Source organism: Erinaceus europaeus, chromosome X, assembly GCF_950295315.1.
Source record: "Erinaceus europaeus chromosome X, mEriEur2.1, whole genome shotgun sequence".
Taxonomy (NCBI): domain Eukaryota; kingdom Metazoa; phylum Chordata; class Mammalia; order Eulipotyphla; family Erinaceidae; genus Erinaceus; species Erinaceus europaeus.
In genome coordinates this window covers 27847945-27865810 of record NC_080185.1, presented here as the reverse complement: position 1 = coordinate 27865810, position 17866 = coordinate 27847945, and the positions used below count along the sequence as shown (strand labels likewise).

The 17866-nt window shown below is 45.3% G+C and overlaps 1 protein-coding gene across 1 annotated transcript; it reads right to left on the bottom strand.

Annotated features, from left to right (window-relative positions):
- Positions 1-516: 516 nt before the first annotated feature.
- Positions 517-16780, bottom strand: IGSF1 (immunoglobulin superfamily member 1). Its single transcript, XM_007517026.3, has 20 exons — positions 16636-16780; positions 14285-14381; positions 13906-13932; positions 13253-13534; positions 12411-12698; positions 10290-10574; positions 9741-10034; positions 9007-9279; positions 8592-8712; positions 6471-6541; positions 6341-6373; positions 5631-5921; positions 4975-5253; positions 4175-4462; positions 2880-3167; positions 2430-2717; positions 1957-2244; positions 1563-1838; positions 1093-1216; positions 517-948 (listed from the first exon to the last, which is right to left on the bottom strand). Exons 2-20 carry the CDS (start codon positions 14319-14321, stop codon positions 813-815), a joined length of 3969 nt encoding a protein of 1322 aa, XP_007517088.2. The 5' UTR covers positions 14322-14381; positions 16636-16780; the 3' UTR covers positions 517-812.
- Between the last annotated feature and the right edge of the window lie 1086 nt (positions 16781-17866).

Genomic DNA, 17866 nt, shown 5'->3' with positions numbered 1-17866 from the left:
ATCCTACCACCAGAGGCCCATTCCTTTGGAAATACCCAACTCTTTTTAGGGAGGAGAGGATGATTTTTTTTTAAATCAACCATTCATAGTTATGAGTGAATTATTCAATACCTAGTAATTTCTAGATAAAAATCACAAAACAAACTTTGATATTTTCAAAATTCTGTAGAAGGTAAATCCTGCTGTTTGAAATCAGGTATGTTATAGACGTAGATGTAATATGGCGGAAAAGATAGAACTTCAATGTTTTTCCTCCTCAGGCTCAACTTTGAGAGCCATATTATTCATTCATCCATCTACTAATTCAATAATGGGAAGAAAATATAAGACATTCTGTTCAGTGACAATGTATAAGGCCAAATTGAAAAATGCTATTTCCAAATTTTTTCCCTCACCCATTGAACTATTTTCTCTATATTACCAATACCATATTCCCTCATTCTGCCATGAAGATCAACTCCAGCACACCATTTTTTTGTCTTGTAAGTAGACAGAAGACCAACAGGAAACCATTACTGTAGTTGTTGCAGTTTAATAGTGAATATTCTTTTTATACAGAAGAAAACATTTTTAATAGAATTCCATGCACCAGTAAATCAGTACAATGAGCAGTTATAGAAGCAGGGGATCTCACTTCAGGAAAGATCTCACTCAGGCAGAACTCTTAGCTTCCAGAACCTCCTTGATCCAGCTTAGATGATTAGTGGTCAAGGAACAGTAGATGGGGCAGACTGCTAAGGTTAACCAGTTGAGTTTTCAGATCTCAGAGGTTAAGAAAGAGGAAAGGGAAGCTCTTATAAAGGAGGGGATAGTTATACTGGAACTTGCACCTCTGCAGAAGTTCCCTGAGATGTTGATGAGGGAGAGTTGCTGTTAGTGCTAGGTTCTCCTTCTTGGTTATACTCTTCAAGGGCTATGGTCTGGTCTCTTTCATCTGTTTCTGAGCCCCTGTATAAAAAAAGAGACATGACTGAGGGAAGACATGGTATCAACAACCTGAAATTGTGGCGTTCAGATCTTAGAGGAGCATTCAGATGATTGTTTTTTCAGTTGCCCTGAGTTTACAGAAGGATGTTGGCATGAAGTATTTACCTGGTTCGGAGCCGAGGCCACTTCTTCCACTCTATGGCTAGCACCACACCCAAGGCTACAACTACCACCACAATCAGGGTACTTCGGACAATATTACCCACAGTGCACTCCTGAGCAGCAGGTCCTGTGATGATAAAAGGAAAAGAGACCAATACCACTGAGGTTAACACTTGACCTCTTGTCACCTTCTCATGGCTCCTCTCCAAGAATCGACATGAGGGTCATGTGATTAGGCTGCACCAGAGTGGGCCGGTGGCAAGGATTATGCTGAAGCAGAATCAGTCCTATTTTTTTTTTTTGAAAGGCAGAGGTTTTGAAAACATCTTACTATTTTTTAGTAAATCTAAGGTCCTTTTCCCCTTATCATCCTCAGATGACCAAAGCTGAAATATATGACTTGCAAATCCTTCCCTTTTCATATGTGTGCTGTCTTTGAAAATACCAGGACCATGGAGGCTTTATCTTCTCACCTGCTGCCCCCACCAGTTCCAGGGGGTCACTAGGCTCTGACCAGATATCGGGGTAGGCTTGGAGGCGGTAGCTGCAACTGTAGTTTCCAATGCCTTTTCCTTCTATATTGTTGATGACAAAGTCCCCATCCTCTGAGAATTGTTGAGGTACTTCTTCTCCATGTTCCAGGACAAATTCAACACCTGGCAGTGGTCCTCGGCATTGAAGTGTGATGTCCTTCCCTAGCTTGAACACAGTGTTGGGCCAGGCAGACAGAGAGGGTTTGGGGGGCTTATCTGTAACCATCAGGACACAGAGTTAGAAGAAGTAGCACTGAACCCAACCCTTTACCCCACTGAAAATAGTCAAGCACTATAGAAACCAAGACTCTTACAGAATTCTCCAGGATCTTACCAGTCACCCAGATCTCCAGGGAGTCACTATGATTGGAAGCTGCAAGAGGAGCAGAGTCCAAATAATAAACGCAGCTGTAAGTCCCAGAGTCTTCACTTCTCACTTCTGGCATCCAAAAGTCAGCCCTGTACCCATTTGGTCTCTGCTGCTCTACTGGCTCTTGAGTATCTTCCTTCAACAGGACAAATGTTGAGTCAGGCAGTTCCCCTTGACATTGAAGAGTCATATTTTCTCCAGGGGCCACCATAGGACCAGGTTGGGCTAGTAGGCTAGGCTTCGGAAGCAAACCTAGAAGAGATTAACTCCTGGTCAGAAAGCAGAGTTCACTTGCCAGGATATTAGCTCTGAAGACTTTAATAAAGGGGAATGACTATTTCTTACCTTTCCTTGAGCTCTTTGAAAACTATCTCCCATGAACCAATCAGTCCCCTCATTTTTATATACCCATGGCCCTTAGAATATCTTCCCATTACCTGTTACTATGAGTTCCAGAGTGTTACTAGGTTGTATCTTGATAGGACTGGTCCAGTCAGGGTGGTAGCAGCAGCTATAGCGTCCAATGCTCATGCCAGATATATTGGTGATGGAGAATGCCCCATCTTTACTGGTGGAGCCCCAGAGCTGCATTGAAGTGGCTTCTCTTTCCTTCTGCAGAATGTACCCTACTCCATGGACTGGGCCTTGGCACCAGAGAGTAACATTCTGTCCCATAGAGACCACTGAACTGGGTTCAGCAAACAGTGATGGCTTGGGGAATGTGTCTAGGAAGAGGCAAAAGATGTCAAATGGTGACTTTAGCAACTTAAAACTTATAACAAACCCTTTACCTTTCTCTTCTGCTTATAATAGTGCCCAAGAGAGATAACCCTCCCTGACCCCAACTCAAGTTTCTCCAATCCGGTCCATTGCTTGTCTGTCCTTACCAGTCACCCAGATCATAATAGGCATGCTGAGGTAGGATCCCCTGTTGGACATGGTTGTCTCATAGTAGACACAACTGTAGTTCCCAGAGTCCTCTGCTCCAGCAGTGTGGAGCAGGAAGTCAGCTGAATTCCCCGAGACACTCTGGAACTGTAAGGGGACCTGAGATCCCTCCTGCAAGAGGGCAAATCTCATGCCTTGCAGTGCCCCTTGGCAGCGCAAGGTCACAGTTTTCCCAGGAAGCACCACAGGACCAGGCTGGGCCAGGAGAGTTGGTTTGGGATAGAATTCTGAAAGTCAAAAGAATATAACATGAAAGAAATCTAACACCATAAATACACACACATTTTGCAGGGTTCTTTTTAAGTGTCACTGTGAGAGATTAAATATATACATATATATGTATATACATATATATGTCTATAGAATATTAAAAGTTAAGAAGAATATTAAAAGTTAAGCAAACACCTAGTAAATAAAGTATGACTTTACCACACAGTGATGACCACTCCTCACATATTTTTATATTTTCCTTTTCCATCCATTTGTGCCCATGACATTGTAGTTTTTAACTATTTGGAGAACAGGGATCTTTCTACATGCACCCTTGTATAGTGTGATATTTGTACTTAAACATGTTGCAATGACGTTCAACAGACTTTGGAAAGTATAGTTTGTAAAGGTTGTGTAATATGCAGCTGACATCTCAAGGTCTCCTTTCTCTGAGGACCATCCAGCCCACCAATCTCTGACAACTGAGCTAAAGAAAAAGTAGACAGTGAGCGTAAAGCTCAAGGCTATGCCACAAACAGATGTCAGAAGGGCCCATGAAATAGCCAACTTGGAAAGTGAGCTGCTTTGCCATGTGTATCACCCAGGTTTAAGCCCAGCCCCCACTACAATGAAGGAAGCTTCAGTGCTGTGGTCTCCCTCCCCTCCGTGTGTGTGTGTGTGTGTGTGTGTGTGTGTGTGTGTGTGTGTGTGTGATTGTCTTAAATAAATGTCATAAATAGACAAGTGAGCTTGGCTCTGGGCTTCAACATACTGGACTGCCTCCCTCCTTCCCCAGAAATGTATTTCTTGCCTCTACCCTCTACTTTGTGTCTTCTGCCTGTATTAATAATAATGTCAGCAGCTGCCTTACGTGAACTGTGACCAAGTGCCAAGCACTATCCTAAGCACTTTCTCCATGTCACTTAGAAGGGGCACTTCTTCCTCTCCAGCTGACAGCCTTCCCACCCACTGATCCAGGTTCAGTCCCACTTCTGCCTGCATTACTCCTTCTACCCCTTCTGACCTGTAATCACAAGCTCCACAGGGTCGCTGGGCTCAGACCAGATAGCAAAATCGTAATAGCGACAGCTGTAATTCCCTCCATCACTGATGCCCACTGAAAAGATCAGAAAGTGAGCAGCACTGGCTCCTGGCCTTGCCCAGGATCGGTCACTGGACGCTATTTCACTTCCATCTTTGTACAAAATAAAGCTCATATGTTCTTTGGGAGTGGAACAGTTGAATGTCACTCGCGCACCAGAAGTGACCAGAGGGCTGTCCCTTGTCTTGAAGGAGGGCTTGGGGTACATTTCTAGAAGGCACAAAACAAAACATAGCATGAAACCAAATTATGGGGGGCGGAGAAAGAGAGCAAGAAAAGTGGTTTTGCTGCTTACTCCATTTTGCAGATGGCTTTCTCACACAGGGACCCCTGACTCCTACTCCTCACCTCCCCCTGGGGGGACTCCTGGTATTCTCACGGCCCACAGGCTGCTTTGCTGACCTTCAGTTTTCCCATTGGGATATGAAGGGGGTGTTGATAACCTGCACAGCTACCCTTGAATACTTGTTCTACAGCTCAGTGAGATAATTGATATGAAAATAATTAGAAAAAGTAAATCACCCTCCACCAACCCCAGCTATTAATAACGATTATGGCTATTAATATCATGCAGCCAGAGGCCCTGGCACTCCCAGTGCCACGCCTGCCTGGCTCTAAGATTGGACACAGGCTCCTAGGAGCAAAGTTTGCTATGGGCAGAGGAGTGTCTCATCTAGAGCTTTGCCCCCTCCCTCCCCCTGCCACATGTTTTGTAGCTCTACCTTTTATGACCAGCTCCAGGGGCTCACTGGGCTGAGACCATTTGAAGGGATGATTTTCTGTGTGCGTGCGGCAGCTGTAATTGCCCTGGTCTTTCACCTCCATACTTTGGATTGTAAAGAAAGCTTCTCTCCCAAAGGCGCCAAGTTGCTGGACAGGTTCCTTCACCCCCACCTTATACAGAGCAAACCCTAAGCCTGCCAGCCATCCTTTGCAACGGATCTGTAGCTCCCGACCCACAACTGGAGGGGAAGCAGAAATGACAGGTTTGGGCAGAATGTCTGGAAAACAAATATGGGGTTGGAGGGGAGAAGAATGGAGTCTGAAGTCTTAGAGGTACCCAAATGGGATGCTTGGAGTACATTTGTCAGAAATACAAACAAGCAATCAAATAAGCAAGCAAGCAAGCAAGCAAGCAAATAAACAGAAAAAAAAAAAAACACTGAAATCCATTATAGACTGGCCTTTGGCTCTTCTTGACAGTCTCCTCTCGTGTTTTCCCACTCTCCCCAACCCAGGCCCCCTCCCAGAAAGTGCTCCTTCACTCCTACAAGCAGGACAAGTCCCTGGGACTCAGGTCCTTATGCTCCCCCCCACCCAGCTTGGAGTTTCAAGGGCACTGGAGCTCACTCCAGGAGGGCCCTCCACCTTTTCTTACCTGCCCCCACCAGCTGAAGAGCCTCACTGGGTTCGGAAACAGCCATCTCCTCCCAAGAGTGACAGTGGTAACTGCCTGTGTTGCTCTGGGTCAGGGCACCCAGGGGGAAGGCAGCCCGGACCTGCTCTGAGGCAGGGCGAGTAGCAATCCATCCTGTCCCGTCCTTAAGTAGCACAAACTCCTTGGTTGAGCTAGAAGGGCTTCTGCACCACAGGGTTAAGTTCTTCCACGGGGCCAGAGGAAAGTTGGTCTCTGCCCACAGCTCAGGCTTAGGAGTTGGCATGATTATTTCTAGAAACAGCAGAGTTAATGAAGCCATCCCTTCTCTTACTTCTCCCCTCCCCCTTGCTTTGCCCTTGAGCCCCCCCCCCACACACACACACAAACACAGACAGAACACACTGCCCACCCCCACCCCTGCCAGCCCCTATCCAAACTCTTTTTCTCCTTCCACAGGTGCTGGGGTGGAGGGAGGAGGGGAAGCTGATGTGTCAGCTGAGTTTCAGCAAAGTAAAGAAGCTTGGGGGAAATTTTGCAGTTGGAAAAGCAGAGTTGGGAGGCTGAATTTTGCCCCGGTAGTTTCAGCAAGTGCACCTTCCTGGCTGGCCTCCCCTCCCAACCAGTTATTCCCTGGCCACTGACACTGACACTCCGTAGTTATTTCGGATCTTCAGGGAGGAATGTCCCAGCCTGGAGCAGGAAAAACTCACCAGTCTCTTCTGTCAATACCCCACTGCACAGTCCTGCAAAAGAAATTGCTGCCAGGGTTCTGGCTCCTCTCCCCCTCACCCCCAGGAAGGGGCTTTTACTCAAGTCCCTTCCCCACACCCTTGTACTCACCACAGCAAAGCAAGGCTGTGACTATGAAGAGCATGGTGACCCCTTGAGCTGTTCCCAGCAACCAGGCTTCTCTAAGGAGACCAGAAAAGAGATGAGAGGAGTTGCTCGGATTAAAGAGAGGGCGGAGAGAAGGGGGCGGCAATTTATGTCATTGGCTTCCTCAGCACCCAATAAGGAGTGGGTTTGGCCAGGATAATGGGAGCTAACCTTTTCTGGCACTAATGACTTTTTTTTTTGAGGGCCCCACCACTTACAAACTTCTTGCTCTCTCATGACCCTGGTGCCCCAGCCCCCTGTCCCCTCCCCAGCCTATATCATATGTCAGCGCCCCGTGGCCCCTGATTACTGCTGTTGCTGAAATGGAGATGTCAGAAGTGAAAATGCTTTTTTGTCTCTTCAGCTCTTAGAACCCCTGGAGCTCAGTGATCGGCAGCTCTGGGTGGTGGGTGTGGGGGTGGAGGTAAAAATCTTGGCTGTTTCTCCCTCATCAAGTTTAAGTTTGGAAGCAGATTTTTATTATTGGTCCTCAGACCAACCTGCCTCACCTGCCTTTGTTATGGGAGGGTTGCCTAGGCAGCAGAGGTGAATTACCAGAGGATTGTCAGTGCTGAGCTAAGCTTGTCAGAGAGTGGGATCTCCCCTCTGCCACCCAGAATAGGACTAGAATGTGCAGCAGCTTTGGGTTATGAATCCTGTAAAACCAGACAATCTAAGCCAAAATCTTTTTGAATTTATTTTTTTCACTTAGAAAACACTGACACTCACCCTTTTCCCTGTTCTGGAAAACAGACTTTGCCATTTTATTTCTCTACAATCAGGTTTCTGAAATTGTTCTTTGATGTAGTGGTCCTGACCCAGACTGAGGGTACATGAGACTATATTTTCCCTTAATCCCTGGCTTGAAGAGTGCCCCTATGTGCATGGGACTCAAGACAGATTCTAACAATGACTCAAACTTGACCTCCACAGAAACTTTTTTTTTAACTCAAAAGAGGGTGGTTTTGCAGAAGACTCGCTTCTCATTACCAAATACTTTGTTCCTCAGATCTCAGTGGAAAACACACACACACACACACACACACACACACACACACACACACAATCCCTTCCATACTGAATACTCTAAGATGTACAGAGATCTATGATCATGTCATGATGAGTGTGCATACAGCCAGGAGTGGGGAGGGGAAATAAGGAAGGCATAAAGTCCTCCAACAGGCTGGAAACTGTCACCTTTCTTCTTATTTATTAGCAGGGTAGCCTGAGTATAAGCCATGAAGTTCAGGGAAAAATGAAATGACCTCAAGGGACACTGAAGGATCAAAGAAAATGACAGGATACCCACAACAACCCTGGGTCCATACTCCCAGAGGGATAGAGAATGGGAAAGCTATCAGGTGAAGGGATGGGATATGGAGATCGGGTGGTGGGAATTGTGTGGAGTTGTACCCCTTCTGTCCTATGGTTTTGTCAATGTTTCTTTTCTTAAATAAAAAAGAAAAGGAAAGAAAAGAAAAGAAAATGACAGGATAGATCTGAGGCTTGTCCTTTCACTTTATGGATCATATTATCTCATCATATGCTCACCCGGATTAAGATTATATTTTCAGAAAGCTCTTTACAGGTGGTTGGGGGGGTCAGAATGGTTGAGACAGCGTTCCACAGGGCCATCTCAGCCCTAAGAGCTAGGATTTAGAGTGAAAGTTGAGATGGGAACTGTATAATAATAATCTAGGACATGGGACACTATGATTTTTTTTTCAGAAGAAAAAATTCATAGCAAGTTAATGTGAGAGGCATCAATTATCTCTGAAGGCCAGGGTGGTTGGTAGAAGATCTGACTGCTCTCACTGGAGGATCAGTGAATGAAGTTCAGTTTTTTTTTCTTAAGCCTTTGATAATGATACATCTCTACCACCTTGTGGTTTGGGTGCTGACACCTTAGTGAGGTGAAAGAAACAGTTGGAATGAAAAATTCTTGCCTTCTCAACCCAGGAGGTAGGGGATCGGAAGGGTATTCCTGTGTGGTTTGTGTCATCTAAACTGTCACCCATTTTTGAATCTCTGCAGAACTTGGACTCAACTAAATTGAGGAATAGGGGATAGGGTCAAGACAGTTACCTGAGTCTGAGTCTTCGGCTTTTCCATCTTATCCACAACAACACCAATAACAAGGCAACAAGCTGCATGATTAGGGACAACCTGAGAGCTTCATTCAGAACGTGATTCCAAGTAAGAAAACCTGTGGCCAGAGAAGATCAGAAGCAGGGCCTTGGTAGGGTCAGGGGGGAAAGGAACACCTTCCTGGGGGAGGGGCAAGTGGTTACTGAGAACGAAACAGGTAGAAGTGATAAACTTGTACCTTGGAGTAATTCTAAATCCACCCCGGAAGAAGGGTATTCAAACTCAAGAACCCAAATTTTTAAGCCCTTTGACATCCCAGTGCTTACTTTTCTGGGCACTGCTCTGAGATTCCAGGGATATAATGGTCAATGTCATAATTGGGGAGCATCTCTGTGAGAAGTCATCCTCTCACCTTTCGGTCCCATCAACTTCAGAGGATCCTTGGGATATGACCAGATGTTACGGCGTATGCGATCATTGCAACTGTAGGTCTCTGTGCCTTTCCCTTTAACATTATTGACAGTGACATCTCGATCCACTGAGAATTTTTGCAGTGGTGTTCTTTCTTCCTTTTCTGAAGAAAATTCAAGCACTGGACGAGGTGCTGGGCACTGGAGTGGGGTGACCTTTACTAGCTTGAGCACACTGTTCGGCCAGCCTGATAGAATAGGTGTAGGGAGTTTCTCTGCAACCAATTCAGACACTAAAATTAGAAAAGGTGGCCTCACACTCAGTTCCCTCTACTCCAAAAAAAATGTTTCTCAGATTGTGATTTGATTTATTTTTTATTTTTCCACTTCTACTAGATCACTAGCTCCAAAATTGACTGCATGAGACCCCTTGATTTATTCCTGGGTTCTGTAAAAATTCCTGAGTCCCCATCTTCAATCAGAAAGATTACATACTTATGTTTCCTCTGGCCCAAAAGAAAATAAATATTTCAGGAGCCAAACTTGGGCAGAAAGATAAAGCTTAAGTAATAATTTAAGGAGAAAAGTCACTTCACATTTCCATTAGATAATTCTCCACTGCCCTCCTACTGTGTTTTTCCGGAGATAGTACCTCCAAATGGGAACAGGGTCCCTAGCTCCTTCTTAGAGCAAGGTATGATGATAACAACAAACAACCACAGTGGTTAGTACTTGCCTATAATCGAAAGCTCCATAGTGTTGTGTGATGTCATCTTGATGGAGGTCTTCCAGAAGAGAAGATGGTGGCAGCTATAGATGCCAGCATCACTATAAGTAACATTATTGAGGGAGAATGACTTGCCCTCACGGATGCTGGTGGAATCCAAAACCTGAAGTGGTTTGTCTTCTCCTTTTTTATAGAGTTCAACTCCCATGCCATCCACTGTCCCTTGACATGACAGGTTCACATTCTGACCCATCTGTACCACAGGACCGGGATGAGCAAACAGCCAGGTCTCTGGAAGAGTGTCTAGGACAAGACCCAAAACATAATAGTCTGACTCCCCCTTTCTCAATACTTAGGGTTTCCTCCTTCTCTTCTTCCAGAGTACCCTTGAGGAATCCCATCTAAACTCAGTTAATACAGTTAATAAAGTCTGCCCTCCTCCCTGCCATTAATCATGATTGTAAGATCAGGTTACAAGATCAGGTTGCTTAAGGGAAGGCAATGGGGGACTATATCCTTAACACACAGTACAAGCCTCATGACATCCCTGTTTCTTACCGGTTACCCAGATTTTCATGATATCACTAAGCAGTGAACCCCTGTATGACCCATCGTAGTAAAAGCAGAGGTAACGTCCAGTATCATATTTTTTCAAAGACCGGAAGAGGAAATATGCCTCATTTTTTATTGGCCTCTTGAGAGAGAAGGACTTCTCTAAGTCTTCAAGCTTTATTAGAACAAAGGTCATTCCATAGATTGGCCCTTGGCACCTGAGACTCAGGCTTTCTCCAGGTGCCAGGATGCGCCCAGGATAAACTGTTAGAGTTGGCTTGGGATAGAGTCCTAGAAAGGGAAAAGATCCAAATTAGAGGTAGGATGAGTTTTCCCTATAGTCTTCTGGTCATATTTTCCTAATTTTCTTGGACAGCAAGTGTAGTAGCTGAAGTTTACTCCCTGCTTCCTTTTTCTTCCTTGAATCTCTGTCTCCTCTAGAGTCTAATGAAGGTAAGTTAATTTATGCCCCTAGATATTCACCAGACACTGTCAACTCTACTGAACATTAACTGTGTGCAAGTGTGTCTCTGTGGAATAGCTACATCTGTGATTCTCTGTATCTTCAGGTCCCAAAAATATTGAATGTAGTTCTTCAAGTCACTCCCCAGGAAATATCAAAAATTTTAAATGATTTTTGACTCTGTCTTTGTGGGACATGCCTTCCATCAAGAGATCAGGAAAAAAAATTAAGGAAGGGTTGGTCATTATGACTAAAGACATTTCTGATGACAGGATTACATTCTTATTTCTATATATTTTCTCCCAAAGAGACTGTACTACAAAATAGAGAGCAAATCTCATTTGCACAGAGTGTTTTCTCACCCACCCCAATTGCAAGCAGACCCATCATTATTAGAAGGGTCAACTCCATCAGATGATCATTGAACAGATAGGATATGTCAGGGCCTTTGGGTGTCTAGGGCCATATGAGCAAAGCCATGTTCCCCTCAGCCAAATGCTCATGGCCCAGTGGGGGATTGAACAAGTAATGTGGAAGTTTATGTTAGTGGAATCTTTACTGAAAGGACAATCACACACCAAGCATTCATACACACAATTCAAACAGACCATCCTTTGGTTCTTCAACCCTCAATAAAAAGCTAACTAGCAAAATTAATAGCTGCCATTTATTGAGATCTTATATGCCAGGCACTGTACAGGTGTTTAAACAAATCCTCACAACAACCCTGTGAGGTAGGCATTATTAATTTATCAATTTTTAAAATCAGGAAACTGAGGCACAAAAAGGCATAATACAGTAGATTGGGTCGATACTGTTAGCCCATTTCAGATTGAGAAAAGCCAAAGCACAGAGTGATGAAGTGACTTGCTCCAGATCACCCAGGGAAGTGGTGTCAGAGGTGGAACTAGAAACCAGGATTACTGCTTCAAAGACCAGGGTCCTTTCTGTAGAACCACAACTTTCACAAGCTTATTTAGCTTGTCAGGGGAACAAAAGCTAAAATGATCAATTGTGTCTAGAAGCATCCAGGCTATGGGGTGGGTGATTAAGGTTGGTTCATGTATCTAGCATTTGGATATTTGGGAACTCCTTCTGCTGTATTTAACATTGGAGATTACTTTATTGCACCTGTAGACAAGGGACTAAAGTAATTTTCAAAGTCATTTCTGGTATGTGAATTTTCATTTTCTTTGTCATTTTTCTGCTCATTTGTATTATTAGCACTAGTACTTTAGCTGTCTTCTACACATGAAAATAATAATCACAGAGAGAATAAGGTATGTTTCAAAAATTTTAAACACATTTGTAAGACTGCATTGGCAGTGCCTGGCACATATTAGGTGCTCAATAAATACTGGATTAATGAACAAATGCATGCAAGATATTCAACAAGTAGAGAACAATGAAGTTAGGATGAATTGAAACTACTGGGCATTTGGCTGGGTGCACTCACTAGCCAAGTGATTGACTCCCACACATCTGCCTCTAGCCTGTGTGACTCTAATTTGTATCTCAGTAAAATGTCAAATAATTCTAGCTCATAGATCATGCAGGGACTAGGAGGAACTGGTCGAGGGAAGTAAAACCAGCAATCCTGGTTCATCCAACCATGATCCCGGGGACAACAATCATCAGACCCCAGCAGCCATATCTACACCCACCTGCCACAATCAGCTTCAGGGGGTTGCTGGGTTCTGACCACAGAGTGGGGAGCATCTGGATATGAGTACGGCAGATGTAAACCCCTTCACTTTGGGGGGTTATGTTGGCAATGGAGAATATGGCCACCGTCCCGGTTGGCACTTGATAGTCCACTGGTTCTGCATATCCCTCTTTGAATAGCATAAACACCAAATCCTGCAGCCAGCCATGGCAGAGTACATTTACATTACATCCGGGAAAAGGGGAGTTCTCATCTTGGATCCAGAAGATGGGCTTGGGCAGCTGGCCTGGAAGAAGAGAATGAATTAAATCTCAGGTAGAGCAAGCACAGTGATCTTGGGGGAGTAGCTTGGAAGATATATACTCAAATGAGTTTCCCTGCATCATCTTTATTTGCTCCCCCTCCAGCCCTACATTGAGGTTTCTTTCCCTCTTGGAAGTTTCAGAGTCTGCATCCTCCTTGTGCAGTGGCTATAGAAAACAAACATTTTTTTTTCCTAACGTGAAATGCTTGCATGCATTCATGAATGCTTTTGAGGTAAACAAAGAGATGAATGAAAAGCCTTGTGCTCTGAGAAGGCAAATTTGAATCCCAGCATCATTCTTTATTATTATTATTGGGTAGAGACAGAGAAATTGAGAGAAGAAGGGGAGATAGGGAGGGAGACAGAGAGACACCTGAAGCTCTACTTCACAACTTGTGAAGCTTTCCCCTTGCAATTGGGAACCAGGGCCTTGAACCTGGGCCCTTTTGCATTATAATGTGTGTGCTTAATAAGGTGTGCCACTGCCTGGCCCACGCAGCATCACTCTTTATATTCTATCTTGATGATCTTCTTACCTGGTGCCTCCAACTGCAGAATTTTGCTTGGCTCTGACCAGCCTGTTCCTATCCAGTAGTGGCACCTGTAAAAACCTGCATTGGACTTAGTCAGGGCCCCAATGGGGAAGGGAACTTGGAAGGTCTTGTAGGAAGGGCGAATCCAGGTCATCTCTGTTTTGTCCTTTGTCAGCAGGAACTTGCTTGCAATTCCACAAGGGTTTTTGCACCAAAGTGTGATGTTCTCCCAGGGGGCCTGGGGGTAGTTGCTCTCTATCCACAGCTCCGGCTGAGATTGCATATCTGTTATTTCCCAAAAATCACAAAGATGTGAGCAGCCCACTCCTTTCCCTCCCATAAAGGACACCACCTCCCACTAATGTCCCTTAATATTAACCTCAAACCAGATTCACCCTTTGCTATTCCCTGGGGGACAAGAAATTGGCAGGGGGCATGGAGAGAGATGTAAGGTAGGGTGAAGGGATGGACACTCCAGGATATTTGGTCAAGGAATTTTACTGAGTTGAAGAATAAAGTAGAAGACTGACTTCATTTCCATCTGAGATAGACACATCATCCACTCTGTGGGAAACCAAGTCATAATGCCAGCGAGGGTCACTAATGTCTTGGAGTCTTGAGGAATTAAGACCCTTGAAGTGACAAGTTTCACTTACCTGTGGATGCCACACCCAGACTCAACCCTGGAAAAGAGAAGTTAATGCTAAAAGGAGGGCCTCTTCACTGGCCTGGCCCACCCTTTCTTCTTCTAGCGTTTGCCCTTCTTCCATAGCCAGTCAACAGCGTCAGATTGAGCCTGACGTCTGCTTGTTGCTGGCTTTGAAAGTGACTGGGATCCATGTGGATTCAGTCGGCTAGAAAGGATCGTCAGTTTCCCCAATAAATGGGTACTCACGGGATGCACCACAAGAAGGTCAATCCAATGCCCACCCTCAAATTACAATCCTCTCCTCCTCCTCCTCCCTAAGACCCACTCTCCTAGGGTAGATGTGGAAATGACAGGCCACTTCCCCTTCCCCTCTCCCTTATACTCACGAATGCAAAAAAGCAAGAGGATGAAGGAGCACAGCATGGTCCTGGGGCCTCTGGTACTCAGTCGTGGAGGCCTTTGCTCTTCCACAGGTGGTGATATCTAAAAGCAGAGAATTGTTTTTTACTCAGGGAACTTCGTCAGCTCCTAAAGAAAAATTAGTTAAGATCATTAAACTGCACTTGACCACTGAACTTTCCACTCCCTCACACCACAATTTGCAAAGTCACCTGCTCCTGCATCTGATGCCTTTCCCTCACATTCCCCTTTTCCCACCTGTAAGGCCTTTGCTGATTCGAAGATGTCAAATTTGTTGAAATGTCTGTTTGACCCTGGGGTCTTAGGAATCCCAGAGGGCAAGCTAGTCCAGGCCAGCAGAAGGCCTGTGGGTTAAGAGAGACAGGACGTATAGAGTCACCTTTTTAGATTCTTTATTCCAAGCTGTTTTCTCTGAGTTTTTCAGCAACCTAGCAATGGTATTTTTCCTCCTATCCCCATTTTGTTGACAAGAAAACTGAGGTTTTGATGGCATTTATAATCTGCCTGAAGTCAAGTGATATTAAACATCAGAGCTCAGATTTGAGTCTGTGCTTAACTCCCAGGCTTATGCTCTGAAACCAATACTTAAATTTTAGAGGCAGTCCTTGCCTTTTTCTTGCCTGCCCTTTCCTCTCTTAAAACCCAGCGTTTTTCTCCTGTGGAATCTTTCAGACCCATTGTCACCCACATTCTCATCTCTTACTCCCCAAACTCAAAGTCTCCTCTCCAGTAGATGTTGTAGAGTCACACTACTTGAGATAATTGATATAAGGTGTAAATGATGTATGGTTTGCCCATCCTTTGTAAATATTTTTGTTTGCTGCTAGTTTAAAGTTTGAACTTCGGAGAATATAGCAAATATGCATTGGAAGGAGGTAATCTTGCTTCCCCAACTGATCTTAGGGGAACAGCCTCTCACATGCTCTAATACTAACACTGGATGATACTGAGGAGCCAGAAAAGGGAGAAATTCCTTTCCAAAACACTTGGGCACTAAGAAACAAGTGGACACTCATTTAAAGATTTATAGGGGTAGAGTTCCCATTTGCACTTCTCATTTTGTATTGAAGGATGTTCCAATTGCCCTCTTTGAATTATCTGCAAAGTTGAGGAATCAGGGCCCGGGAGATAGCATCATGGTTCTGCAAAAGACTTTTCATGCCTGGGGCTCTGAGGTGCCCGGTTCAATCCCCAGCACCACCATAAACCACACCTGAGCAGTGCTCTCATCTCTCTATGTATCTTTTTCCTATATCCCTCATTAAAATAATATCTACCTAGCATTGCTGAATTAGAAAAGAGACAATACTTATACTATGCCAGGCATGTAGTGGGTATTTCATGGGAGGGTGGTAATTATTATTCTTCCCAAAGGGCAGAGATTAAACTTGTGTAGAAGCTGTAAAGAAGCTCTCTCAAGCTCAGCTCCCATAACCTTTTGCACCCCCCCTTCTTAGGCCCAGGCCCAGACCCCAGACCCAGGCTTGAGCTTTTGCTTTGCCCCCATTCATACACCTGCCCCCCACACACACACACACACATACAGGCTTTGGGCTAGGATTTATTGGAAAAGTCAGTTTCTACTGCCAAAAGAAAGGTGCCATCTGAGATTCTGTCCAGATGATGCCAGCTGAGATCCCAGCCTTATCACCTTGGGCCCCTGTGCCAGGCTCTCTGCCTGTTGGAGGTTTGAGTGGCTATAGGGAAGCTGGGCTTCTCAACATAACCTACCCCGACCCCTCCCCAACAGTAAGGAAAGTCTAGCACTGACATCCCACAGAAAGGATGACTGCTCAGGGAATGAACCTGGGAAAAACCTGCAGGTTAACTAGCCACGCCCATTTTGGCCTTTAACCCACTCCCACTCCCTTTCTTCCACCCCCCCAACTTTGGCTTTTTACCCTTCCTTTCCACCCCATCCCAAGCACTTTCCCCCATCTTCAGGCAGCGCTGCAGTGCTTTTGAGGAGGCACACAGAAATCCCTAGTGCCTCGCCCCCTGCATGGCTTTGAGGGCTCCAAGGGGTTGGGTTCAACGGGGTGCAGGGTACATGTTCCGCTGAGGGTTTGGAGGGAAGACTGAGAAGGAAAAGCTGAAAGCCCCACAGTGCTCAGAAATACTCAGCGAGGGGAGGCTGCGATTCGGGAAAGGAGAAAAGGGGGGATGAAGAGGGTGGGGGGCCAGACTGGGGAGCAGTTTAATTTACAGCAATTAATCACCGAAGGGAGATTATTTGGGAAGGGGGGTCCGTTTAGGATCTGGTGGCCAGTATTAAATCTTCGGCCACTGGGCTATGCGCTCATCTGCAGGTACTTACGGTAGTTGAAGGCCCGCTCTGAGGTTGGAGATTCTCCAGTGAGCTCCTCCAGATGCAGCAAACTGCCCGGCATGAGAAGAGCTGTCTAAGGACAACCTCTCGGGCTCAGAGCCCCGCCTACTTCTCTCCCCCTCCCGCCAGCTCGCCCACTGCCCGCCCAGCCTCTTCCCTCCTTCCGCTGGGCTCTGCGAGCCCACCTACACCAACTCTGCCTGACACCTGCAGTCCACTGACGACCGAGATTTCTATGCCCCTCCCAGTCCGCGCCTCTCTCCGGAGTCCCTGCAGAGGTTTTTGGGAGCCAAATCTAGGCCCCTGCCCCCTAGCCAGTAGACTGCTCAGAGTTTCATTGGGTCACTGTATTCTGGAGGGGAGAGGGCCAGCTCTTGAGGCAGCCAAAGCTGGCCATCACTCCACCACCCCCACCCCAGGTCCCCAATGCTTTTAAAGGGATCTCAAACCTTCCTTTGCCCAATCAATGCCCCATTTATAACAAAATCTCTCTAGTGTGGTTTCAGTCCCTACTGTGTGCCTCGGGACATATACTATTCCTAATCTTCACAGCAACCCTACAAAATGTGCTATCTCTCTCACTTTTACAGATGAGGAAACTGAAGCTCATAGAGGGTTAAGTGACTTGGACAGTCTTCAAAACCCAGCTTGAGACAAAATCCAGGCTTTAGAGACACCAATTTAGACATCAGTGCAGGTCCTGCTACTCAATAGCGAAGTGACCTCCAGTTAAGTCCAACTCTGAGTCTCTAATACTTTGGTGGGAAAGTGAAGGTAAAATTTCCAATACAGGAGACTTGGCATAATGTATGTCCATCATAAATGATTGGTTTTTAGATACTCATCTATTTTTTTTTTCATTTGATAGGACAGAGAGAAATGTAGGGGTAAGAGGAAATGGAGAAAGAGAGACACCTGTAGCATCGCTTCACCACTTGTGAAGCTTCTCGCACCTGTAGGTGGGGACCGAGGGTTTGAACTTGGGTTCTTGTCCATGGTAACGTGTATGCTCGACCAAGTGCACTACCATCTGGCCCCTACATCATAACTTTCTGTGGCTGCTACCACCAACACTATCATTATAATTCTATAGAAGTTTCCCAACTTCCATAGACTGAGATGATTCTAATGATGACGACAACACATTGAGTTGACCATGAAAGTTATTTTTTTAATGATCATGCATGAAAAAAAGGAAGTAGGCAAACTGTCTTTAAAA